General features: G+C 28.7%; 2 protein-coding genes across 6 annotated transcripts; one reads left to right on the top strand and one right to left on the bottom strand.

Annotated features, from left to right (window-relative positions):
* Positions 1 to 16317, bottom strand: MED4 (mediator complex subunit 4). Of its 2 annotated transcripts, XM_014428412.3 has the most exons (6): positions 16182 to 16317; positions 6109 to 6325; positions 4853 to 5087; positions 3740 to 3911; positions 2633 to 2746; positions 1 to 311 (listed from the first exon to the last, which is right to left on the bottom strand). In XM_014428412.3, the coding sequence occupies exons 2-6, from the start codon at positions 6183 to 6185 to the stop codon at positions 139 to 141; spliced, it is 771 nt and encodes a 256-aa protein (XP_014283898.1). In that variant the 5' UTR covers positions 6186 to 6325; positions 16182 to 16317; the 3' UTR covers positions 1 to 138. The 2 variants fall into 2 exon arrangements, with proteins under 2 accessions (XP_014283898.1, XP_066908935.1); XM_067052834.1 differs by lacking the exons at positions 6109 to 6325; positions 16182 to 16317 and adding an exon at positions 5255 to 5437.
* Positions 6445 to 27352, top strand: LOC106685622 (glutathione S-transferase). 4 transcript variants are annotated; one of them, XM_014428415.3, is made up of 5 exons: positions 6445 to 6586; positions 24413 to 24549; positions 26160 to 26327; positions 26838 to 26980; positions 27065 to 27352. In XM_014428415.3, exons 2-5 carry the CDS (start codon positions 24417 to 24419, stop codon positions 27230 to 27232), a joined length of 612 nt encoding a protein of 203 aa, XP_014283901.1. In that variant the 5' UTR covers positions 6445 to 6586; positions 24413 to 24416; the 3' UTR covers positions 27233 to 27352. The 4 variants fall into 4 exon arrangements, with proteins under 4 accessions (XP_014283901.1, XP_066908936.1, XP_014283902.1 ...); XM_067052835.1 differs by lacking the exon at positions 6445 to 6586 and adding an exon at positions 18904 to 18968; XM_014428416.3 differs by lacking the exon at positions 6445 to 6586 and adding an exon at positions 20578 to 20681.
* Positions 27353 to 27933: the final 581 nt, after the last annotated feature.

Genomic DNA, 27933 nt, shown 5'->3' with positions numbered 1-27933 from the left:
TTATGGTTTTATACACATATATATATTTAAAAATATATACATTCTTCTTTGAATATCAAAAAGAAGGAACAAATATAATAATTGATACAAATATACAAAATAATTACAACTACATTGCATGGCAATAAGTAATCCGATTCATTGTGAATCACTAGAAGAACTACTGCTTGAATCGCTTGACATAACTTCGACATCTTCATTATCTTTTGTATGATTCCTAGTATCCATTGGAACAGTCCCTTGACCAACAGACATATGAATTTCCCCAGATGGGTGCCAAGCAAACTGATTTTGCTGTGAGGCAGGAGGTTCTATAATCCAAACAGAAGAAGAAATTAATAAGTTTTACACCAACATATTGGTTTTTAAAATAATTTTTCCTATGCGATTTTAGGTAAAAATGGCATATGGCATAAATTAATTATAAAATATAAAATAAATGATTTCATGATAAAAATCGTTGATATCTTTATATGTAAATAATTATACAATGGCAACAATAATTTTCATATAAAGCAAAAAACTTCAAATACTAATACCAAGTAATACACAGAACAGGTCACTGGCTACACATAGTAACATGTGGTCACCCATATTTAACCTCAGTTCTTTTTAAATAGATAAATAATCTTTATTAAATGTTGAATAAGGAGAGCCAGTATATGATAATTAATATAATCGTATAAATGAGTTGGTTAACTTCAAAACAGCCTCAATCCCATTTATTTGACAAAATGCTCTTATTTTATTTTTCATGAGTTCATAGTAGGGGTATTCATGATGTTGTGTTAAATGTAAAATGTTGTGCCATGTTAAATGTTATTTCGTTTTACCACGGCAAAAGCAGGCAATTTTTTTCGATTTAACACGAGTTTTTCCATTTAACACGCTTTAACATAGATCATGAATACCCCTAATATACAATAGGGGTATTCATGATGTTGTGTTAAATGTAAAATGTTTTACCATTTTAAATGTTAAATGCCGTTTTTCAATCTCAATTTAAATATTTCTCTATCTTAAAGTTTCCTCTTCCCATTTCAAGCTAATATTTCAAAAGTGATATAGGGCTGTTGCTCTTCGGGGGTTTAGCAGGGAAGGATTGCCTTTTTTTTTTTGTGTTATGATCTCTTGTGAGGTTGTGACATGCCGTACATCAACCAACCTACTCGCAACTACTGATTTTTCAGTACAATTTCTATCAAATGTTGCTTTTAAAAATACTTTATCTCCGAATCAAAACTTACTTTTTTTTTAAAACTTTTTGAAACACCTGCTATTTTTTATTCCCCTTAACTATACTTGGCAGACTCATCAATTTTTACTAGTTATATAAGCATAGGGTTATGAGCAGCCCTATTTAAAGTTATATTAAATGTTAAATGCATAAGAGCTCCCAGCGGATTTTCTAAGCATCTTGTTTTATAATCTTTCCTTCCAAAACTTCATGTTATTGTTTAGTTCTAAGTATTGATTAAAGTAATTTATTACAACGTCCCTAAAGAGGAAGTTGTGTGAAAAAATGGTCCTTGAGTGCCTTGTTGATCTTCTAAATTGTGAGGAAGAGAATCAAAATGAGCATATTGACAACTGTCATTACATTTTTATTGTCATCCATTGCTTTATTGGTTATAAAAACATTCAAAACAATACTGACACAATCAAAACACAAACTACGAGCAAGTAATATGTATAATACTACATTTCTGGTTACTACAACAAAAAAAATTATGAGCTCAGCTGGTCTGTTGGGCGTTGTCATTCTCCATTTAGCAGACCTAGTAACAGACTCTTAACCATGCTACATGTTATATCGTTTTAACAGGGTAAAGGAAGAAAATATTTCTCCATTTAACATGTTAAACTAAAGATCATGAATACCCCATACATCACTTATTTGCCAAACACATCTTAATAAGAAACAGAAATTGGTTAAAATTCATAGGTTCACCTAGGTCAAATAGAGCATAATCATGTAAACATTTTAAAACTATATTGAACTCCTTTTCAACTTAATTGTCTCAAAAGATCGATATTAGTTGAGGAGCTGTTCAATTACTGGGACTACCAAGTAGTAAATACGTTGAGTAATTCCTTTTCTAAATATAAAAGGGGTCCCACTGAGACATTCATCTACAAGATGGAAGTGTATGAAATGAGATTTCACAAGCAATCATATGACCAATATACAAGAAAGAAGTAGATTATTAGTTTCAGGCAAGAAAAGGTTGGCACTTAAGTAGACAATGCTTATGTACCCACGAGTAAGTGAAAGTTTATTTGCTATCTCAATGAACTAGTAGCAGATTTTTTTTTTTTATACAGTCAAATGAAAGCTACAGCAGTGTCTGAAAATGCTGGGATAAAAATGGCACTTATATTTTAAAATAGTTTATCGTATAAATTTTGGCAGCAGTGAAAATAATCCATTCAATAATTTTTTTTTTACTAATCAAAAGGAATACTGAAACAATATTTAAAATTGCGAAGGTAGTTGGTTAAGCAGTTAATGTAAAATGCTATCCAAATTGGTAAATATGTTTTAGCATTATTCAAAATCAAACTGTTTTTTTTACTTTTTAAACAATTTAGTTAACTGACTAAATTAAATATCAGTGAATTAATAACATACCAGGGTGATGCCCAGTTCGATGCATATCCCCTAATGAGTTAGGCTGCTGAAGCATATGTCCATTCAGTGGCATATCACTCAGCCTTCCGAGGAATCCAACCCTCATATCAATATCTGAAAAAAGTAACAATTTTAAGATTAAATAAACAAAATAATGAACAGTACCAGACCATTTAGTAAGGGATCAAATCAAAATTGAAAAGTATAAGCAATGATTTCAACCTTCGTGGACATGCAGATTTCTTATGAATTCACATTCTACCAACTTCATCCCTAAATAATTTACCAGACAAAATCTTGACCCTTTTGTTCTCAGAAAATATTAATCCTTTACTTGACTCAATATCCCATTCTATTGGACTAATCTATTCCTCACACCCTATTAATTAAATAGTTAAATGTGTCTGATCACAATATCTGACATTTCATCATCAACTTGCACATCTCAAATCCTTTACCTTGTGATGCTCTCCAATTCTCTGAACTAATCCAGAAATTCGATGATGAAGAGAAGAGATGCATTAGAATACATTTCAGCTGTGGAAATGCCGATGATTATTCACCCTTTAAGTTTTTTCAAGACCTCACTCAGTCCTTCATAAACAACACCAAGGCACATTACTTCCATCTACGAGGAAAATCCTCTGGAAATTCTCTGTAATAGGCTCCACATTTAATACCTACTACCGGGTTTCTCAAGATGACCTAATATCCTTTTTCCCTGATCTTTCCAATGACACATCCTGATATAACCTCTTTACTTTCCTACTTCTCAGACTCCAGCAGAGCACTAAATATATATATTTGATCACATAATTAGAAAACTGAGTTAAATTTCTATTTCAAGATTTGATTATCAGGCAGCAGTGAAACTAAATAAAAATCCTTTAGAAATAATGCTAAACATAAAATCTAGCTTGGGCAATAAAGGTGAATTTCTTTTATAGGTCACCAAATTAGCCACGAAATAATATAAAACTGAAAATTAAATTAATCGAACCATCATCTTTTAGCAACTCAAACATGCCTGAGCTGTGTTATCACTAATAAGGCATAAAATAAACTTTTCTTTAGTTAATCTAAAACCCAAAATTTATTAAAACAAACCTGTAGGATATGGCCTCCTTGGGTCTCCAGGTTGCCAAGTCAAAGGAGCAGATACAGCATTTGAGGAACTTATTCTGTGGGCAAATTTTATCAAGTCTTCTGAGGAAACTGGCCGTTTGTTTGCTCGGTTAATTGACTGAAGTTTCTGCTTCGCTTGATAAATGGCAGTTGCCTGGAAAATATGAGATAAAGGTATATTCCTTCAAATACTTAAAAGAAGGTTATAATTAATTAAATCTTTTTAAAGAAAGTAATGTTTTGAATAAGCCATAATTTAAAATATGATAAAAACTCATTAAATGTTAATAATAATTGATGAACCCAAATATTAAGATAATAAAAAAAAAAAATAAAATTTATTTTTTCTCTGACATGAATGCAATGCGGCTTCATTGAGATCTGTTACAAACCGTCCCATACTATGTTCAAACAGGACGATAGCCAATGTGAAACTGCATATAAATCATAGATCGATCAATTAACATCACTTAGGCCGAGTAATATACTTATAACTAAAGCGTTAGTACCAAATTAAAGCATCACATACACATATGAAAAGCAATACAATCTTCCATATTGCAAAACCTGCAGATTGGTGATTAAATCACTACCACATTACAAAGGTGATCATTCGGCTAACAGTGACCTATGTGTAGTCCTATCACACTCCCCGAGGTGAACAACATAGATATAAGTGAAACAATGTCTCTAAATGGACATGAAATTTTAATTGGGGAAAATACTTAGTAAACCATTTTTTTTTTCAGGATGTCTTGTTATCAGATTTTAGAAACAGGGAGAATCATGAGATTGGTTCAGGCTTCTATTAGTACTTTTGCTAGGCAATCCAATTTCTTATATCGAGTTTTTTTCATCTTTGATGCAGAAAATGATTAATTTAAAATGGTAAATAAGACAATGTAAAAAAATAAAATAAATAAACAAGACAACATCAATACAGAAATTAATTACAATTTTTTCTTGGAGGTCCACAAAAATTATTAAACCCATGTTTTGGTGTTATATTGGTTATCATAAGGTGCAGTACAGCACTCCGTGAAGTGCACCTCAAAAACTTTATGGTGGTAAATTGTAGTTTAGAAGTAGACATACCAAAATTTGCTCAGCTTCCTTTAGCTGCCGCTGTAAATTCTGAATATCTTGATCCAGTTTGTCAACTTCAGCTCTCAACAAATCCATTTTCTGATTTATTTCAGCTTGTTCTGCTGCCAACTTGAGGGTTTCCTTAAGTTCATTGTCTTTCAACACTAATAATTCAGTCAGAAGCACTTGTTCAGCTCCTAATAATTTCTGGTGCTTCATGGCAATAGTGTTTTCAATTATTTCCCTATAAAAGAAAATAATTATATAAGTAACTAAAAAATTGTTTTATATAATGTCTAACTACATAAAAATGTATATAACAATAAAATTAGAAACAGTTATTAATTCTACTACTGAATACAACAATATTTTCAACATTTAATTAAACAGATATTCTATAAACTACTTTACTATCATATTCTTCTTTTTCTTCCACCCATTAGCCTTCCAGTGAAGGGTAGTTGCTAGCTATCAATGTCAGGTGCTTCTGTCTTTGACAAGATTGCTAAATACACTATATAACCTTATTTTCCTTTAAAGATTTAGAATAAACTTCAAATAGAGACCTCAGCATCATCAAATTAGAGGCGTTGAATTAACTCTAGCCTAGGTAGTTTGAAACTTAACTCATGGCATACTTAATGGGATAAATATAGAACTTCGTTCACTGGTTGGTATACTTAACGTTACTAAACCACATTAACATAAACATCAAATATTAAATATGAATCAATATTGACATTTCTGAGAGGAATGCAACAAATGTTAGGAAGTCAGTTTTAGTCGCATAAAATAAACATTAGATATTTATCTAAGCAATGACTCTAAAACAAATAGTACTGATGGTTGATGGCTTGATAATTGTTAAAAACAAGGTATCACCAAAACATGTTTAAGAAGAAATAGTGATATGACACAACTTAAAATACGTACTGAACATCCTAATTAACTAAATTAATAAAAATTTTAACAAAAATTCATGAAGTATTTGACATGAACACGATTGTATGTCAATAATGGAAATATCTATTACTAGATAAAACATCCTATTATGAAGGAAATGTATATAAGTGGAAGGTTTAAAATAATAGTCAAATTACCAGGTAGAAATGAAATATCGAACTTATTAGATTCTATTGGACAGGCAAGCTATTGAAAGCAGTAACATTGATGTAAAACATCATCACGACAATAAAAAATATCTAATTCAAGATTTTAAAAATAACACTTTACCCTTTAATTATAATCAAATGGCTATTACTTACTTGGATATAAGAGAAATATCCTCAATAATGGCTAGTAATTTTTCTCCGGTACTCATATTGCTAGCAGCTCTCGCCATTCCTATACGATTACAAATAGTAGCATAAATAGGAAAATAACAACATTCTTGAATTGTACACCAAGCCGACCATCAGGCTTGTTTACAATTCGTGGTCATTCAGAGGTTACAGTTGGGTTTCTTTGTATTTCTTTCTTTACCTGTACAGAAGAACTAGACATTTATATACGTTTTATTTATACTTATTAATTGGAAACAGATAATAGTTAAGTTAGCAAAAATTTCTATAACATTTTATTAATTTATTTATTTACTATGGTTGTTTTTGTAAATAGTATATTTGTATTGTAGAAATATTATAAACCATTGCTATCAATGTAGCTGTGAGAAATATGTATCATACGCTTTCAGTTCCAGAGACTAGTATTTTTCCGGCTTTCGAAGTATTCGTTTGCTAACAGGTAATTATTTTAGTCAGCTTCTATACTGACTGGCTTATACGTTTATAATATCTACATATGTCATTTAAGCAGTATTTTGATAATTTTTGACGTTTTCAAGGAGATCGTAAGTTAATTCTTATTTTATTATGTCTATTATCAGTAAAAGGTTTGTGAATGTTGATACGACTGGATAAAGTAAAATGATGAATTAAACGTTAAAAAGTGGCAAGATAATAGCCCATCTTTTTTTTGGGGTTTTACGTTTGATGAAATTTGGAGAAAATTAAAAATGTTTGATAACTCATTTGTTTAAATTTTTTTGGTTATTGTCTGTCGAAAACCATTTGAACCCCCATGTTCTAAAATTAATTACAACCTTTTGCTAGTCCGAATATATTGCTTGATTAATAAAAACATTCGCTAAAATTTAAGGAAATTAAAAAAAAAAAGTGATGCAAAAGAAGGATTTATGTATTATCCCAAATATTAATTGATACTTTAATAATGATTGTCAGGATTAAAACTTGATTAATCATGGCTTCTTAACCATCGATTTAAAAAAGATAATTTTGAATAGTAATCCTTTGATTGCTGTAATCCTGAGTTTATGACATTGATGCTAGTTTATGTACATATTGTATTTCTAATCAATATTTCAATTTACGTTTATAAATTACTATCTTGGTGTTTTAATTTTTTATGTTTTGATCAGAGAATAATACCTAAGCATTTAGTTTTATTTTTATTTCTAGAATGGACTAAGGATTTATCTTCCTAGCAATGTAGAAATTAAATAATATTTGATAGTTTCAAGATTATTGTAATTTTAATTGGCTATAATGTAATAATTGTAGTTTTTTTAAATTGTATTTGTTTGTTTTTCTTTCATTAGTTCGTTAGGCAGTGTTGCTTGGAAGAACTGATTTTCATCACCGTATTATGTGGACAGGTGGGCGTGGATTGTTCCGGTTGTTTTTTTTTTGTTTGTTTTTTCACTCTGTTAATTCTCGGAATATTTAATTTTTTGTGTTCATTTTTTTCTCTTATTTAAATTATTAAAAAACGGTGGTCTACATTCCTCATCTTCTCTTCGAAACTAAATAAAAGCGTAGCCATTAAAATCATTGTTTTATTTCCGAGGTTATGTCACAACATCCGGTATCAGAAAATTTTACTGCTATATTCTTTATTAATGTTCACTCCAATGCTTAAGTGATTACAAAATATGTAAAATATAAATTTTGACTATAACTTTTTTCATTTTTTACAATTCTACTTAAATATTGTTAAATAACCTTATTGTTTAGTAGAATTATAAAAATAATCTTAATATCTTATTAATAAAAAATTTTTAAAAGATGCAATTGGTAAGTTCTTTCACCTAATAATAATTTTGAACATAAACTGTTGAAGAATAATAAAAATTACACAGGTAAGTAGATTTGGAATTTACTGAATCAGTGGCTGTTGTTTCGAATGCAGTTGTTAGAAAGTCTGTTATCTTGTAATATTAAAATCTTATATTTTTATTATTTTTTATTTTTATTTGTAGGTTTCTCAACTATATACAATCAGCGGATGTGACGTAATAAATGGGCGTGTCATGATTGGGCGTGATTCTTTTTTGTTTGGACAATACTGTTTTCAATTCATTGTTCTTTTGTACATCAGTGCCATTAAAAGTAATTTTTATTTTTATTTCGTTTCTGACTAAATTTCGAGCAATCCATATGCTCCTTATTATCCACGTCTTTAGTAAACAAAGAATACGTATAATAATTCGAGCTGAGAAGTAATTAAATATAAAGTTGCAGCAAGATTATATATGAGGTATCCCTTCGAATCAATAAAAACTTGCTCCAAGAAATCCATAGTTAAAAAAAAAATGTAAGCAAAAGAAAATTTTTCTATAAAAATAATTTTTTATTGAATATTTTGAATAATGAAACTTTGAAACCGACTAAGAAAATAGAAAATAAGTCTCAAATTTTGAGATTTTAAGTTTCAAATTATATAGAATCCAAAAATCGAACTAAAAAAATCTGTTTGTCGTTCGGCTTTTCTTCATAACTACCTGCCCTACCGACTTTTTTAAATTTGGCATCGAAGTCAAGGTCGCTCAAGGTTACGTTTCGAAGAGGCGGTGTTTCATTTGGCCCTTAATGATGAAGATAGATGAAATATTCTCGGTTTTATGTTACCGCTTTCTCAAAATATTACAAAAATGAAATAGCAAACATACAGTGGCTTGGATTCAGTTTCGGTTTATTTCTTTACAATTATGAACCTTTGTAACAAACAAAAAAACCAAATTTACTCTCCTTCAAATTTATAACATATAATCTAAAAACGCCTTTGATATTGTATTATTGTTATTTACCGATTTGAAAGTAACTGTTAAGTAATAATTTTTTTTTTTTTTTTTTTATGCTTGTGTACTATTTTTATTATTGTCATTATTTGTCTAAAGCCAAAATCTTTTGTACAATATTTGAACTAATTCTTCTCCGAATCACTTGTCAAAAATCTATGTTATCATTTATATAAAATAAGCTTTAACTTTATGAAGCTAGTAAATTTATTCTTGTAATCAATTTATAAAAAAAAAAATCTAAATTAGAAGTTTTAATAAAGATTTATCCAATGATCTCTATTTACTTCCCCGCACCAATTATTGATATATATAGTAAGGGGGAATATTTTGATCGTGCTAAATTTCGAATTCGAGCTTTCAACGGAAATATGTTTTTGAGATCCCACGAGTCCATATTACAAAGTTTCGCAAAATTAAATGCGAAACGAAAGGTCGTACAAAACTAAAATTACACATTTTAGGCCATGTATATACCTGGGATGTGATAGCAACTTTTTCGATTAAATCACGAATAATTAATAAATCCTCCTAAAGTACCTGACATTTTGTATATTAGGAAAAAAAAATAACCAGTCCTCATTGCTAGCAATGGTAATAAAATATTAAAGAATTTCATGATTAACTTAAGAAAAAAGGGAAACATAAATACCTATTGAAACGAGAAAATCCGAGATCACCCGAACTTTCCCGATTGCTTTTTTCTTCGTTATATTTTGTTTAACTTTTGTATTCTTGGCAGGAATAAAATATATTCATTATTCCAACCTCAATAATCCTTTAATTAGGAATTATTATTGCAACATAAAAATTTAATTTTTTTTTTCATAATTCTCATTTTCCCGTTGTTTTTTTTTTTATTTTGTTTATTTTGTAAGTCACAAAAATATTTCTATACCACCAACACAAGCCCACCAGTGTTCTTAAAACATGGTGTTGTATATAGGCTGTTGAGTGAAAGTTTTGTGATGTGCACACCGCACCAAATTTTTAAAGAATGTATTATTTAATTATGAATCTAGTAAGTATTTTGTAATTTTTTAAACATTTAAAAACCCTCTTGTTATTATTTTTATCTTATAAATTGTAATTATTTTTATCTGTAATAAATATAAGTGTTTTGATGAAAAAAAAAAAAAGTTTTTATCTATAAAATTATTTTTGACTCTAAAAATAATAAGGATTAGTGCAATATGGTGTAATCCATGTCCGGTTGACCTTTACGTAATATGTTAAATTAGTGTTGTTTAGGCCTATTACTTGAAGGTCACTTGATGATTTGCTAGCCTAAAATCTGATTTATTCAATTGCAAGCCAGCTGGGATCGCCAAAATAAGCATGTTCATTACAATACATAAAACAGTAATAATAATCGACTCAGAATTGAAGGGCTTTTGTTAATACTTTAGTATTGTCTGCTTCTATTTTTACGTATTGATCGTTCGGTTTGAACTCATCTCCATTATTTTCGTGCCTGGCAGAACTTCATATTGTCTGTTGAGTGTAATATAATTAATCGTGTTGAGTACTCAATCTTTGAGAGAGGTTTTTATCCTAGTTCAGTAGTTGCTTGAGAATAGTTGACTTATAGACGTTAGTTTCTTTTGTTTTTTTCCAACTAGGGGTCAAATGTGTAAAATGGGTTCGTTTATCACCCAAGAAATTTAAAATATTTCATTCATTTTAGTATCTTAATATGTTTAAGAAAACTTGAGGATCAAGAGCAGAACAGATAGCTCAAAATTTAATTACTTCAGTTTTGGAGGTAATTATATATTAAAAAAAAATAATTAGCATCAAGACATTATTGGGGCCTCTGAAACCTGTTCACTCATCAGAGTTAAGGAAGATTAAAATATTGGAGTTTATTCCACCCAACACTCCAAATAACTACATACCTTTTTAGGAACTAATATAGAAAGCACTAAATTCATAAGAACTCATTAATTATGATAACAAAACATTATATAGAATGATCATTAAAAGGTCGATTTAGTTCAACCCTAGTGCGGGAGGCCGGTGTATTTTGTACGCATTGCAAGAGAACTGTCGAAATAAATTTTCAATACGTTAGAAATGGTATAATTTTATTACGAGAGAATTTAAAAAAATAGTTTTTCAACAACAAAATGAAAGAAAAAAAACGTTTCGGAAGACATAATCCGTCCGGCGCTTACCACGTACCTTGGAGTTACTCTTTATTTTTGTATGCAATATTATTTATTTTTTAAATAAATCAATTGGTATCATCCAATAATAAAGTCTCAACATTCTTTATTATACCATCAACAGTCCAACTTTTCAGCCATCCTCAAGCATGGTCGTAGGCAGGATTTCGCCAAAGGGATAACACACTCGTATATATAGTCCATTCTAAAACGTTGGGTAAAAGAAAGATATGTAATTTCGCATTCCATGGAAGACCCAAACATTTTATTTGTACTTCATGAGATTCAATCATTACTTTTTAAATTTTTATTACCTATAATCACAATAAATTATTGATAATGAAACGACTGAATTCAAATAGTTTACCCCGAGATTTAACCAATGGCTCGCACAATGAAAATATAAGTTTTGCATTTTTGGACACCACCGTCTTTCCCCGATAGCTTCCTAATTATAGGTTGTTTCCAGAAAGAAACCATCTATCAAATAACTTCACTATTTTCTTTCTTTTTTTTTCTCGGGTTCCAAAAATCTGGAGGGGGGAGCCGCTGCCCCCCTCTGCCTACGCCCATGTCTTCAAGGACAATCTAACGATTAACAGTTTTTAGTTTACACTCATTTTTAAAAATTTTAACAACAACATTATTATTAATATTTTAACATACCTTAAATATAAATTTACACCTCACATCCAATTATTTAAAATGTTTTGCAGGCTATTAATTGTTCTGCCCAGGTCATTAATAATAAGTCAAATCAGCCTATAAAATAATAAATTAATAGGGAATCATATTAATTATATATAAGCTTCCCTAAGCTTATGTCTTATTACCTATTTTGTCACAATGTCATTAATTTTTAAACATTTTAATTTTAGATCACTTAACACTATCAACTATTTTATCAACAAACTATTTTTAACCTTCTAAACACTCGGACGTTATTTTGGAAGATAAAATATGTCCGGGGCTTTTTATGTACCTTGGAGTTTTCTTTATATTTGTTATGCAATATTATTTATTTTTCTATAAACGATATTGGGAATTCAGAGTATATACTTTCTAATAAATGGCCTATAACTTCTTTTTTTTTTATATTTTTGGTTTTGTTAAGTCTACGAATGTTGTTAGTATGTAAAGATGACTTTTCGTATGTGTAAATACATTTTGTAAGAAAGAACTCAATTTTATTTTATTTATGATCATTTATCTATTTATTTAAAATCTGGCGGTTGAGAGTGATTCTGACCAACTCACCTTGCACAACCGTTGGTCTAATAACAGTACTTTCTTACAGAGTACTTAACCCTTGACCCTCCATGGGTTCTTTGTGGTACAGATAGATTATGATCATTTATACCTTTGTTGTTTATATTATTTTCAATTAATATGGTAAAATCAGTGTCATTGTTTTATCCTCTATTTCGTCCTTAATACACTGATTTTTGAATAATGTAAATATTGTTTGGTTTTATGAGCCTTTTTCCAAACACTAGTAAAATCGAGAAATTCGGCCGGTTATCTTCTAGTACAAGAGCCCAAGAGGAGAAAAAAGTCGGAGAAGAAAACAATTTTTAATTACTTCAATGAAAACTATGTATAATTAGTAGTTGAAATTGATGAGTCTGCTAAGTATAGGTAGTGGGAATAAAAAAATGGCGGCTGTTTCAAAACTTAATTTTTTTATTTTTTATTTCGAGTCCTAACTTTAAAACTACCCACAACAAACCCAAGAGGACTTCATTTAAAGTAGACTGATTTTGCTAAAATATTCCTAATAGAACTATTTACGTTTAACAGTTCTCGGGAGATTTTTAAAAAGCAATATTTCTTTAAAAAATGCACTGCAAAATCATAATTTAGTTAATTTATTTTGAGAAATCTGTCTTAAGAACCATAAGACGTACATATATCTGCGAGCACTCAAAATAAAGTTAATTTAACTTATTATAAATTAGTTTATTTCACGTCTCTCCGTAGGAGTAGTATTTTTTATGATAATTTCTCAAATAAATTGTTTTATAGTAGTTCTTCTATCTTATATATATAATATCTTGTGCAAAAGTTATATTCATATGCGAATATGATAAAAACTACTACCCTTACAAAATAACGTGACATAAACTACTTTATAGTAAGTTAAAATACCTTTATTTTGAGTTTTGGCAAAGTTATAATACTAGAAAACCTAAGAGAATATCATTTAAAGTTAAGTAAATCCGCTAGTAGTTTTTTTATTTTCAAAAATCTTATCTGAACAACTAGAAATTAACATTTTGTGAATTTACTTGGTCTAATATCATTAAAACTACTACTCCAACAAAAATAAACGTCATAAACTACTTTATAGCACATTAAACTAGCATTAATTTGTATAATAGACATCTGTATGCCTTATGGTTCTTGAGGTATAGATTTCTCACAATAAATTCAGTAACTACTGATTTTTTATGAAATGTTGCTTTTAAAAAAACTGTGCTAAAGCATGTTAAATGGAAAAATATTTCCTTCTTTCATCATGTTAAAACGATATAACATGGTTTAGAGTCTGTTAAATGAAGAATGACGTCTCGAAACAGACCAGCTGAGCTTGTCACCGTTTTATTTGTTGTCAGGTTACTTACTCGTAGTTTGTGTTTTACTTTTACACTTCTGCTTTTCACTTATTTTAGGAATGTTGTAATAAATTACTGTAATAAAAACTTAGAAGTAAACAATAACATGAAGCTTTGGAAGGAAAGGTTATAAAACAAGATGCTGAGAGAATCATCTAGGAGCTCTTATGCATTTAACATGACTTTAAATCGGGCTGCTCACAATGCTATACTTATAACATTTAACATGGTAAAACATTTTACATTTAACACAATAGCATGTATATCCCTATTCTATTCAGTTTTCTAGTGTTGTTGGTAGTTTTAACGATGAGGAACTCTGAATGAATTTTTTTTAAAGTTTTGAAACAGCCGTCATTTTTTATTGTCCCAAATTATACTCATCAATTTTGACTAGTAATCAAAAATTGGAATGGAATACTTTTTTCTGCTCCTGCTCTTGGGCCACTTGTAGTGAACGTTCTGGATCTTTGTGTTGAAATTGGAAAGGTCTATTTTGTTTAAATATTATGTAATCTTTTATAACATTTCATATAATTTCAATAATAAGAGAGGAAGATGTGCCTGAGCTACAGACGAAACCACAACACGTCCAATGACGTGTCGTTATAATGAATGCCCCATGTAGCTGGGAGTCTAGGGTGAAAGGAATATTTGCCGGGTCGTCCTTGGAATTCCCTCCCGAGCGGTGCTTCACGTTGAGACTAAAATAGAACATTCAATCCTACCGGTTGGAAATTAAACATTAAAGTATATCTTACGTGTTTGAAAAATTATATGCGAAGGAAAGCTAAAAATAAATATTTTTTATTGATTTATTTAGCTTTAATAAATAAAGTATAATTTATCAAGACATAAAAAAAAAATTTGTTGACACTATATCTAATAACAAGAGAAAGCGTCTTTATTTAATATTAATAACGTTTTAATCACGCGAGAAAATATAAAACTTGGTATTTTTTCAATATCATATCGTTTTAATAAAAAACTTGGTGAATAGATCCAGGAAGCAATAATTTTTTTTTCATATCTTTATTGGAATTCACAATTGTATATTTATATATACACCTAGTAAAAGCCGGAGAGGATTGTCAGTAATCGAAGAGGATGCAAGGTTAGAAACTAGTGGGTTTGGGTGGTTAGGGAGTTTATAATGGAAGAAGTGATATCTGGATCGGTCTAGATCGGGAACATTAAGATCTTTATGTATGTTTTTATTTGTGACAAAGTAAGGAGCATTGAGGATTTTACGAAGGATTTGATACGAGAGGAATCCGATGGTTTAGTGGAACCCCAAAGCTCTTAGTACAAGAGCCGGTAAGAAAAAAAAGGCAGTTATCTCACCCCAATTTTTTATTGCTTTAATGAAAACTATGCATAATTACTAGTCAAAACCGATGAGTCTGCCAAGTATAACTAGCTTTAATTTGAGCGCTGGCAGACATCTGTACGTCCAATGGTTTCTGAAATGAAGTTTTTTATAAATCAACCGAACAACTATAAATCAATTTATTTCAGCAAATATCATGAAAACTACTATTCCTACGAGGGTAAAGTTCATAAACTTATTTATAGTCCATTAAACTAGCTTTAATTTCAGTGCTTTAAAACTCGAGAACTATTGGAAGTAAATAGCTCTTTTAGGGCTAATATTTCGGCAAATTTACTCTTCTTTAAATAATGTTCTCTTAGATTTTCTAGTGTTGTTGGTAGTTTTTAAGATATAGAGCTCCGAATGAAAAATTAATGTTTTTTTATTAAACATTGCCCCTACCTATACTTGGCAAACTCATCAGTTTTTACTAGTAATTTTACATAGTTTGCATTAAAGTAATCAAAAATTGGGGTGAGATAACTGCCTTTTTTTCCACTTGGGCTCTTGTACCATTAATTCTCTATGTCCAGATTGGCCTTATTACAGTCATGTAGATCAGTCTATTGCAATGGATTGGAAGCTTAGGCCGTTTGTCCAGTAAGTACTGTACTAGTCGGGATCGACGTGCAGTTTCCTGTCTTTTCAGTCTTGTGTGAGGATTCCAGGTTAGTCGATTGTCCAATTGCAGCCCAAGGTTGTGGATCTGTTCGACAGGAAGCAATAAATTTAAATGCAATGACAATACACAGTAATAATCCTGCTTTCTAAAGGCCGTAAAATATAAAATTAATAACTTGTAAAATAATTGTATATAGGGGTTCAAAATGAACCTTAACTAGCCCAACCGTGAAAAGAAAAGAAATGAATAGCCGAATTTTGTTATTGTTGTATTTTTAAATAAGTTAACATAATAAAAGAAGGCGTTGATGACCAGAGGGTTTTACGCCTTTAAGCAACAAACAACAACAACAATAATAAAAGAAACACAAAATATACAAACTAGAAAAAAAAAATAAAGCAAACTTAAAACTATTACAAAAATTAAATGAATTGAACAAAAGAGAGAAAAAAAGTCTTATATCACCTGTGATTAATGGGGTCTGGAGCCATGGTCGTGGTTTTTGTCATCTTGGAGGATGAATCGAAGAAGTCCGCCGAGTGTGTAGTGAGGAGACAATGAAGACGATGTGTCTGTGCACATCAAGAGACTCACAAAGTGTATTTTATTTTTTACAGTATAAAAACAAAATAGAATATATGCCTTTTTAAACAATAAAAACATATGTTATACAATCGATTTTTCATTTTGTTAAATAAAAGATGGCCGCAACATTCCGGTCTAAACGGCAAGGTTTTGAGTTTTCACTTTTTATTATTATTATTATTTTACTATAAGATCTCTGATTGACCGTGTGTAATTATAAAATTAAGTTAGTCCGGATACAGTCAAAGTAAAAACTCAAATAGTCATCATAGAACTACCATTAACATATTAAAAATTCATGGATAACATTATTAAGAATATAACAGAAAAAATATTTTTTCCAGGTTGAAAGCATTTTTGAAAAATAATGATATAGACGTATTATAACCGTTGGTATTAGTGAAGTCTTCCTCAATGGACATCCTAATTTTTTTTTTTTTTTTTCAAATCGAACAGTTTGCTCTTGAAAATAGCACGTTCAAACAAACTCTTCTTTAGATTAATCAAGAATGTATCCTTGAATACGTAGTTACAATAACAACTTTAATCTAATTATATATCTCATTGTTTAATGAGAGAAATAATTTGGCAATGCTACCCAAATCAATGAGGTTTATAGAATTATACAGCATACTTATCAATCCACAATTGGATGTATATATACAATTTATTGAATTATGAAAATAAAATTTCAGTCGAGAGTAAATTACCAATTGAAAGAAGATCTAGATCATTTTTCTATTGGACATATGCCAAGAGCGTCAATTTTTTAAGATGCGAAAAATAAGACAAAACTATAACAGTCCGTTTAAAATATAAAATAAATATGAAAAATAAACATCTACCAAATCTTCGGATAATTACTCACTGTATTTATCTGTTTTTAACTATCCCATTATTTCATTTCTCAAAATTGTCTTTTCTGGATTTTGTTTTGCTGTATATTTCCATTGCGTATATTTCTTAGTTAATTTACTCACTATTTTTTTAGGCATATTTTAAACTTAACAAAAAAACATTTATAATAAATGAAAATCAAATTAATTTATTGTTAGTAGTTATTTTTTCTCTGTGTATCTGACGTATGTCTGTCTTTTACCTCTTCAAGTTAATGAAAAATTGTAAGTTATAATTAAATTCATGATACCGTCGATAATGATTTAAAAAAAAGTTTACATTTATGTCATTATTTGACTAACATAGATATATTTTTGTCTACTACATCATTTTTCTATTGGACATATGCCAAGAGCGTCAATTTTTTAAGATGCGAAAAATAAGACAAAACTATAACAGTCCGTTTAAAATATAAAATAAATATGAAAAATAAACATCTACCAAATCTTCGGATAATTACTCACTGTATTTATCTGTTTTTAACTATCCCATTATTTCATTTCTCACAATTGTCTTTTCTGGATTTTGTTTTGCTGTATATTTCCATTGCCTACATAATTGCGTATATTTCTTAGTTAATTTACTATGATTAATTACTATTACTAAGTTCATGATATTTGCTAAAATAAATTGATTTATAGTTGTTAAGACAAAATTTCATGTGCAAAATTCTTATTCATATACGAATATCATGAAACTACTAGCCATACGAAGATATGTGTCATAAATTAATTTGAGATATAGATTTCTCAAAATAATTCACTCAATATCCTTTTTTCAGTGCATTTTTTATGAAATGCTGCTTTTTAAAAAGCTATCTAGAACTATTGTACGTAAATAGCTTTATTATGGCTATAATTAACCGTCAAAATTGATGAGTCTGCCAAGTATAGATAGGGGGAATAAACACGTCTGTTTCAAAACGTTAAAAAATTTTTTTTCTAATATCTTGACAAAGATAAACATTATAAACTACTTTATAGTACATTAAACTAGCTTTAATTTGAGTACTAATTTACATCTGTACGTCCAATTTTTGGAGATAAATATTTCTCAAAATTAATTCAGTAACTACTGATTTTTCAGTGCATTTTTTATGAAATGTTGCTTTTTAAAAAGCTATATCTCGAGAACTATTGGACGTAAATAGCTCTATTAGGGCTCACATTTTAGCAAATTTACTCTTCTTTAAATAATGTTCTTATAGGTTTTCTAGTGTTGTTAGTAGTTTTTAAGATATAGAGCTCCGAATGAAAAATTAATTTAAGTTTACGTTTTGAAACAGCCGCCATTTTTCATTCCCCTACTTATACTTGGCAGACTCATCAATTTTTACCATTAATTATACATAGTTTTCATTAAAGTTATCAAAAATTGAGGGGAAATAACTGGTTTTTTTTTTCACCCCAGCTCTTGTAATAAACTTTCCTATAAATTTGGGCCATAGGAAAATACGTTTGGTAGCGTGTCTGTGTAAATAATCTGTTCAAATCGACATGGGACCAATTATATAACAACTCATACAATCCTTGAAAATTTTATCAAAAGTTGATTGACAGTTAGATCTATTATCCCCGAACTACTTTGACTTCAGACACGCAAACATATTCGTTCTTTGATGTCCAAAACTTAATATTCGATTGAAAATTTTATATTCTGAGAACTTGGGATGACCAAAAAATCAATGTATTATCATTTTACTTTCTTCTTGTATACCGAAATGGGTTCAACTATAGGTGGCAAAATACTGGTGCTTGGGTGTGCTGATGGGTGAGGAAAAAGGAAACTATAAAACTAAATATAATTAAATTTAGATATTAAAGGATAAAATAAGGAACTAGATATCGAAATAAATTCGAATAATAAAATACAATATATAGTTAGCAGTAGAAACGGGATAAATTTGGTATATATACATATATTTTATGACTTTTAATTGCTATTTTTTATTTCATGAATATCTGTAAAGTAGTGTGTAGTGTGTTACCTTAAAATCTTGCCATGACATCTTAGAGTGGATTCTACTATTATTAATTAATGCCAAACTTAATAACTGCTTAATTTTAATACATTTATGTTTGTGAAATTTGAATTTTATAATACATTGAGTATTGGTATTGGGTATCTGAAAAGGAGAAATATGAGATGAATGGGAACATAATGGTGAAAATTAGTTAGAATAGTTAAAATAGAAAGTATATCGTTAGCAAGGAAGCAAGAAGGGAAGAGAAGGAGGGGGGGAATGAAGAGCAAATTGATGAGGGACAAAAGGAAAAAAATGAATGTAGTTATAATGAAAAAAATATATGTATAAAACTTTATTAATCACTTATTTTTGTATTTATGGTTGGGATCTGGTGTTAAATGAATGGATTGATGAATGAAGAGTGAGGAGATCAAGGAAATAAGTAGGTTTTTTAATTTTAAGAACTTGAAATAGGAAAACACCAAGGTCGTATTGCCTTTGGGAGGTTTGGATAGTACCACTTCAACTTGGTATACCAACAGGAGACATGAGAGCGCCTGGGAAACCCGAAGATAAATCTTCCGAAGCAATCTATGAGTCTCTTCAGTCTCAACTCTAGACCAACATATAACCCTCCATAGACCAAAGAATCATTGTTGAAGTGGGGGTACTAGAAGCTGACAGGTATTCTGAGGAATGGAGTCACGGAATCGTAGGAGTCATTTAAGTACAGTTATGGATTTACGAGTGATTTGAGAAATATGATTATTCCAGGAGAGGTGTTGTCAAAGATGACTCCAAGGTTTTTTATTGTAGGATAGAAGTGAATCGGTTGGTTGTTAAGGGAGGGAATGAAGGAGGCGCTTGGAACCAATAAGAATGGCCTTAATTTTTTTAGCATTCAAGTTCTAGTCGTTGTTTTACACCCTTGCATTAATGCTATCTATAACCTTGCTTAATATTAAATAAAGAATTTCTCTTCTTATCTGCTAGATAGATTATACATATTCTTTATGTATTAAAATCTAAGTTAAATATGTATAGCTCAATTTTTTTTTTTTTTATTAAAAAAGTCATCGACTGAATACATATTAACAAAAAAAAAAAAAGTACATTTAGGTGGTCCTTATAAGGGTAGGCACTGCTGTAAAGTGGAATAAGGAGTTAACTAACAGTAGTCTTACAAGAAATGGTGATGTTTGTTCGCCATAACTTTAACATATATTTTATTACTGGTAATGGCAATGCCATATGGAGCTTCTTTAAAAAAATTAAAGCATCCAGCTTGGATTTCTAAAATTTCACAATATTTGATAAAATGAGGTGGGGGTTATCTTCTCTGCTATTACCGAAAATTCAGGTCTGATAAAAGATATCCAAACACTTCACAAGTGTGTAATTGATATATTAACCTCCTCCCTCCCCCTCTGTGGTCTTTATATAATAACTGATTGTTACCCTGTTCTTTTATTGTTTTACTGGTTGTCCCCAGTAAGTTATTGGTCTGTCACTTAATGGTAATATAATGTAGAAATAAGTTATTGCAACTATTTATTACTTACTTTACTACTGTTTATTAATTGGCTATTTACTTGCATCCGGCTTAAGCTTAAATATGTAATATTTCACAATGTTTGATAAAAAGAAGTGGGGTGGGAATTATCTTATCAGAGTACAAAACATTTGGGCCTGATAAAATATACACTATTCAAACACTCCACAAGTGTATAATTAATATTTTATCACCCCTCCTCGGGACTTTATCTAATGATTGATTGTTACCATATTCTTTTATTAATTTAATGGTTGCCCCTCCCCCTCCCGGCGAATCATTCACAAGATATATTGGTCAGGCACTCAATGGTATTATAATGTAGAAATAATTTAATGTCACTATTTATAGAATGCCAGGTATCCTATTTTGAAAATTAGTAACCAATTTAAATGATTCTTTTCTGTCACTTTGTTAAAATTTGTCTTTATTCTGTACATGTTTTACTGCTGATGAATCAGTCTAAAGCATGTACTGCTATATACATGTATGCTTTTGAGCCTTTGAATAAAATACAAAATTTTCAAAATAAAAATTAAATTATAAACCATCATAAGTATAATTATAATTATGAATTTGATAAGATAAAAAATAATTAACAGAATATATAAAATAAAAATAGAACGAATTAAATAGATTGACGATAAAAATAGATATATATTGGCTTGGTCCTGTAAATCTTTTTTTTCTAACTTCACTATAAGAATATCTTTGTGATTTTGTTAGTTAATGAAAAATCCATAAATCGAAATAAAAACTATGCAAAAATATTTATTTCCTCATTGTACATTTATTATATTTTTTTGTAGAAAATTCTGTATTACTATTATATATTATGAATTTACTGTACTATGCCGATACATTATAAAAATTAAAAAAACTGTCTGACTAGGTATAAGTATGTTATGTATTTAGCGACCCAATACAGTTGGGGTGCACAACTTTTTTTAATAAAGTTTTTATCTCTCTTTTGGAAGACTACTTGTGTAAATTTTTTGTCATGCTTAAATGAAATTTTGTTTTATATATTGGTTTCCTGATTTTTTTTTTTTTTTTTTCGGTGATTTATTTCAAGCACAGAATTTCCGATTTGGTACCAAGTCAGCTATCTCTGTAGGCAACATTTATATTTTCTGTTTTTCTTTGTTTTTTTGTTTTTTATTATTTAAAACTTTTGGACAATGCATCTAAAACACTTAACAATTTTTCGTCTCTATCTTCATATATGGGCAAATGAGACCAGTAATTGGTCATTATCTTAATTTAAATGGGGAACAATCAATATGTTTATTTTTGGTCATTAATGGTGAAGATAGTCTTCGAAATTAGTGCTCAATAATCATTGGTATTGACCAAAAAAAATAATAAAAAATATATATAAGGATTTAATTAACTTAGCATATTGTTAATTCATTCTGCTTAATTTATAAAATAAGTTATCTAGCTTAAATAAATCACTTATTCAATATATTGTCACTGACCATAGAAGCTTATTGTAGATTTCAGGTTACACAAAACATTCAGAAGATTATATTGTTTTTTTAAACATCAACAGACCAAAAATAGTTAAGGCAACTCTTTACTTATGTCAACTTTTTAAAAAATCAACATTTTTCTCAAAAAAAAAAAGAAACTATGAAACTTTTCATGAATTTTCAGAAACATCTGGGAAAAAAAAAAAAAAGTTAATCATTATATAACAAGTAAAACTGAAAAGCTGGACATATATTTTGGTTAAATGTTTTTAAAATTAAGGATAGATTGTAAAAATAATATTGACTGTAATAAAATTTACAGAAATCATCTATTTCTAAATATATTTCTCTTCTTACACTCACAATTGATTCATTAAACTTTCCAGTTAAAAAATTTTTTTTTTATTTATTTCCTTTCAAATTAATTATGCCTTGGTTTTGTCAATTGTTCTAAAACAATTTATGTTATATTCTTTTCGTGAAAGTTCTGATAAAATAATTGCCCCAGATAAGTATCATCAAATTATCAATGAGTATCTATTATTTAGAGGTGTCTAATTGCTTATTTGGAACAAACAAAAAAAAATGTTAACAACATGCTATTAAAGAACAAATATTTACATCGTTCTCAATTTCCCCTGAGCTTATCTCATTTGATAGATTACTGTCATTATGATATAACTTTTGAATGATATGAAGGTATTTAATAAAGCACTATTATACAATCAAGTTTTATTTTATAGTTAAAGTTTAAGTTCATGGCTAATAAATATAACATTATAATTCAATACAATTCAAGTGTAAGTTTTTTTAAAAGTAGAATTTTGTCATGTACATACTTAATTACATTTGCCTTGAATTTGATTTTAGCCATCATGTATTTACTGCTTATCACCTATGATAATTCTAGTAGATCTGATAACCTTATCTTATAGCTAGGATTATTTTTCTATCCTGTTAAGTCAAGTTTTTAATAGTAAATTGGTTTTACCTTATATGTAAGGTACTCATTATAATGAGTCGTACATGTAAATATACTGAACTATTTACTTTGGGTACAAAAAAAATACCTCCAAGGTATCAGTTATTTTGATGTTTCTAATACTATGATAACAATATCAGATCATATTAATAAATTTTAAAGGTTTTTTTTTTATCTAGAGATTAGTATAATTATTAGTTAGTAGTGTGATGTATAGAAGCTACTTATACTTTCAATAGAAATAAAATATGCAGTCCAAAGTATCTTTCATTCTGATGTTTCTAACGCTAAACAATAATTCCAGATCATGTTAATAAATTTTCCTTTTTTTTTAATGAACATATCAGTATTATTTATTAACATTTATTTTATAATGTTGAATGCAAATGAAAGAATCATACTAGGACCATGTTTAAAACTAATACATCATCGGCTTACAAGTGAAACATATTAAATCGAGATTTTCTAGTTTTAAGTTATTTTGTTTTTCCAGTCTAAAATGTTAAAAATCTGCATAAAAAAGTTAAATTACTATTTCCATAACAATAAAAAATTTCTTTAATCATCAAATATCTCAAAACTTCAATTTTCGACTTAAACCAATGAAATAATAAAGTACAAAATAATGCTGTTAGTCTCGTATTTTGTATAATTTCACTGACTTGTACGTTTTTATAATAATTTTTCTAATAATCGTCCCCTTTATGAAATACAAAAAGTATTAATGTTTGTACTTTCTGTTTGTTAATTTATGAAACAGCCCAGGCATGTTTAAGAATAAAGTGATCTACTCTTCTTGTCTTGTAATATAAGTTTCTTGGGCTATGTTTTATTTATATATATTTTAATTTTCTATTGATAGACAATTTGAATGTTGAACATGACCTCGGATATCTTTTAGGATATTTGTTCTTTTTAATCTTATTTCATTTTTTGTCTATCTATTAATATTTTTTAGTTGTATTCATCGACTACCACATTAGCTTGTATATTAAAACAATAAAGGTTATGAGTTATTATTCACTAATTAATTTTATCATGCTTTGTTTTTTGTAGTATATATGAGAAGTTTTCTATCATAAGTCAATATACTTCTGGAAATTTATTACATAATGTTTAGGTTACTATTGATTGCATAATAGTCTCTTGGACGTTTCTTTTAGGATTACTGTTTTTGTTTAATTTATATCTTTGCTTATGTTTTCATTAATTTGAGCATAATTATTTTTTATTTTTCAGAAAAATGCCTACTTACAAGCTCACCTACTTTCCTGTCACAGCTCTCGCTGAACCCATCAGGTTTTTGCTGAGCTATTTGGGCGAAGACTTCGAAGATTTCAGGTTTAACAGAGAAGACTGGCCCTCAATCAAACCAAGTAAATTAAAACTACAAATTTTAACTATGGTTTTATAATAGTAATATATTATAGAAATTTACTCATAATATTCTTTCAATATGGCCTCTTTTTTTCTTCTATATACTTTTATTCTGCAATGTGATTATTATTATACATACTAATATTTATGAAATAAAAACTTTATATATATAAACCAGAGTTGGGGTATATATGAGATATATTGGGCAAATATTACTCGAACGACAAGAGATGAATAATTTTTTATTCGTGAATTTTCTACTTGAATAATCAATTATTCGTACAAAACATATGATTAACTATACGAATACTTTTTCATTCGTCATTATTTTCCACAAATAATCAATTATTCGTACAAAATATATGATTAACCATCCGATTACTTTTTTATTCGTCATTATTTTACACGAATAATCAGTTATTCGGGCAAAACAATTTGTATAACCATTTGAATACTTTTATATTCGTCCATTTTATAGAAAAATAATCTCTTATTCTAAAAAATTAAATTATTAACAATCCGAATACGTTTGGATTTGTATAAAGACGAAATTTTTTGCCTTACAACTATACATAGATATATATTATGATCGCGTATAGATTAATTTTAACTTTTCTGATTACATATAAGGGTCCCTTTTTATGTTTTGAGACATGTATAATATGAAAAGGCTACTATCGACTTTAAGACTATGTATCAAGTAATTTTAACTTTCTTGATTTCTAACATGTTAAGGTCTCTTTATATATGTTGAGATATTTAGAACAAGAAAATGCTATTGATTTTATGATTACCTATCGATTTATTTTAACTTTTCTGATTTTTAACATGTTAGGGCCTCTTTATGTTTTGAGATATGTTAAAGAAAGTTAAAATAAATCGATACGCCATGTTAAAATCGATAGCATTTTCATAATCTCCATATCCGAAAACCTAAAAATTGGTTCCTATGTATTAGAAATAAAAAAAATTGAAATAAATCGATGTGGGATCTTAAAATCGATAGCATTTTCATTTTTTACTCGTCTGAATATGTGAAATAGGACCCTCATACATTAGAAATTGAAGGTGGTAAAAAAATAAGTGAATTTAAAAAAAAACAAATTTTTATTCGAATAATATGTATTCGACTAATTTTGTATTCGAATAATTTTTCATTCGACTATTTTTTTATTTGATTGAAATAGTATTTTAAATATTCGAATAAAAAAGTATTCGGATTGTTTAGTCGTATTTTTATTCGATTAAAAAAAGTATTCGTCTCCCGTCAATCGAATAATTTTTGCCCAACTCTGATATAAACTAATTGGAGGCCGTAAGTGATAATTTACTTTCTCTTGTCAACCATTGTTTGAATGATTCATAATAATATTATTTAGTAACAATTATAATATATATATTATATAGTAACTTATTAATTACTGATTAGTGTTCCTGATTTTTATTCTCCTTCATTGCCTTGCAGTACTTTTTAGATCTTAAAACTCAGTAAAAAAATCGTGAACAATAAATCTGATCAGAATTGGTTGGTGATATGGACCATATACATGTACAACCCATCCTGCCTACCCAGGATGTTAAAAATGTCCTTAATTTTTTCTCTTTACAGCTATGCCTTTTGGAAAAGTACCAGTCCTTGAAATTGATGGTAAGCAAGTTCATCAGTCAACTGCCATTTGTCGTTATTTAGGAAAGCAAGCCAAGTTGGCTGGTAAGGATGACTGGGAAGCACTTCAGATTGATGTCGCTGTCGACACGCTACATGATATGCGCCAAGGTAATCCTAAGATATTTTCTTGATGTATTCATGATTTAATTTTAAGGACCTTTTGTAAGCAGGTAACTGATGAATTCCATTCAGGGTCTTTAAGGATAAAAAAAAAATTGTGTGGTTGCGGTCAAGAAAGGTGCATAGTAAATAAACTATTTATTAAATTAAAATGTACTCTGTTAATAATAAATAAATAGTTTTTAAAATTTTGTACCTTTTTTGATCATCCTGAACTTCTTTCCTAATATCTATTACATAACTTTGTTAATAAAAGTAACTTTTTCAAAAATTATTTTACAGGATATTAATTGTTAACTTTGTGAATTTATTCGATTTTTTCATGTATATTTCACTAATGATGTGTAGTTGATTTTTCAAATAAATATATGATTTCTTAGTTAAAACTCTGAAAATAAATATAACTGCAATTTTATACAGAAAAACTTCAAAATTTGAAAATTATTGCATCCACATGAATATAAATATGTGTTATATTTTTATTTATTCTATTTACAGCTATTGCTAATTACTGGTATGATGACAATGAAGAATCCAAGTCCAAAAAGCATGGGCCACTAATAAACGAAATACTGCCATTTTATTTGAGTAAATTCGATGAGCTTGTTAAAGAAAATAAAGGATATCTGGCCAATAGTGAAGTAAGTGAATTCAATTACTTTTGGTCTACTACTTCATTTATTATACTCGAATGGCTTAAAAACAAATTTGTTTCTTTGTTTCAGTTATCTTGGGGAGATCTTTACTTTGTTGGTCTTGCGGATTATCTGATCAGAATGATTGGATTCGACTTTTATGAAAAGTATGAAAACCTGAAGCGTTTAAGAGACAACGTTCTCGCTCTGCCGAAGATCCAGGAATGGATCAACAAGCGACCAAAAACAGACTTTTAGGATTTAAGTGATATTCCTATTTTCTCATTGTCTGCTCTATTGAACCAACATTCAATATACTAATAGGTCATTTTTTTTTTTTTATTTAAATATTAATAAATATAAAGTGTTAAATGTCAACTTCTTTATTCATCTCATTCCTTACTTTCCTTATTATTTTCAAATTAGTTTGGTTTCTATTCATTTTACTTATTTAGTTGCATCTTGAGGGTGGCTACACCACAAAGGCACATTTGATCCCCAGGATCTTAGTGAATTTTATTATATTTGTGATTCAATTTAATAAAAATGGCTATGTATAATTTCTGTCTAAATCAGAAGTATTAAAAAAATTTTTGTTTTGTTTATGCTTTTTAATATTAACCTAAATACTATACATTTCAGGCACAAAAAAAAAAAAAATTCTTTCTTGTTTATATCTTATTTGATACATGGCATAAAAAATAATCAATTTATACTATATGTATAGATTTTATGTGAATTTATGTAATTTAACACTATGTCACCTATTAGGTCACAAGAAAATATTTTGTTATCTCCTTTTTATTTCTGACTATGTTGGGTCTAAATTACATGAAGATGTGAATTTCACATGAAAGTATATTATTTTAAATAGATTTTACATGGGTGTCACAGGTATTGAAATGTGAATCATGGCTATAAATTACAATATTAAAAAAAAAAATGTATTTACTGACAAT

The sequence above is a fragment of the Halyomorpha halys genome, unplaced genomic scaffold (assembly GCF_000696795.3).
Source record: "Halyomorpha halys isolate HHAL.00 unplaced genomic scaffold, Hhal_1.1 Scaffold717.1, whole genome shotgun sequence".
In the NCBI taxonomy this organism is placed as follows: domain Eukaryota; kingdom Metazoa; phylum Arthropoda; class Insecta; order Hemiptera; family Pentatomidae; genus Halyomorpha; species Halyomorpha halys.
This window is presented reverse-complemented; position numbering and strand designations above follow the sequence as displayed.

What these genes read in the sequence shown, in the direction of transcription:
- LOC106685622 (XM_014428414.3), top strand. Translation starts at nt 23,207, where the DNA reads ATGAGTCGTACATGTAAATATACTGAACTATTTACTTTGGGTACAAAA. An exon ending in ACAAAAAAAATACCTCCAAG is followed by an intron (nt 23,269 to 24,412) that starts GTATCAGTTATT and finishes TTTATTTTTCAG; the next exon opens with AAAAATGCCTACTTACAAGC. An exon ending in CTGGCCCTCAATCAAACCAA is followed by an intron (nt 24,550 to 26,159) that starts GTAAATTAAAAC and finishes TTCTCTTTACAG; the next exon opens with CTATGCCTTTTGGAAAAGTA.
- MED4 (XM_014428412.3), bottom strand. Translation starts at nt 6,185, where the DNA reads ATGGCGAGAGCTGCTAGCAATATGAGTACCGGAGAAAAATTACTAGCC. An exon ending in AAGGAGGCCATATCCTACAG is followed by an intron (nt 2,747 to 3,739) that starts GTTTGTTTTAAT and finishes TACTTTTTTCAG; the next exon opens with ATATTGATATGAGGGTTGGA. An exon ending in TCGAACTGGGCATCACCCTG is followed by an intron (nt 312 to 2,632) that starts GTATGTTATTAA and finishes TTTGGATTATAG; the next exon opens with AACCTCCTGCCTCACAGCAA.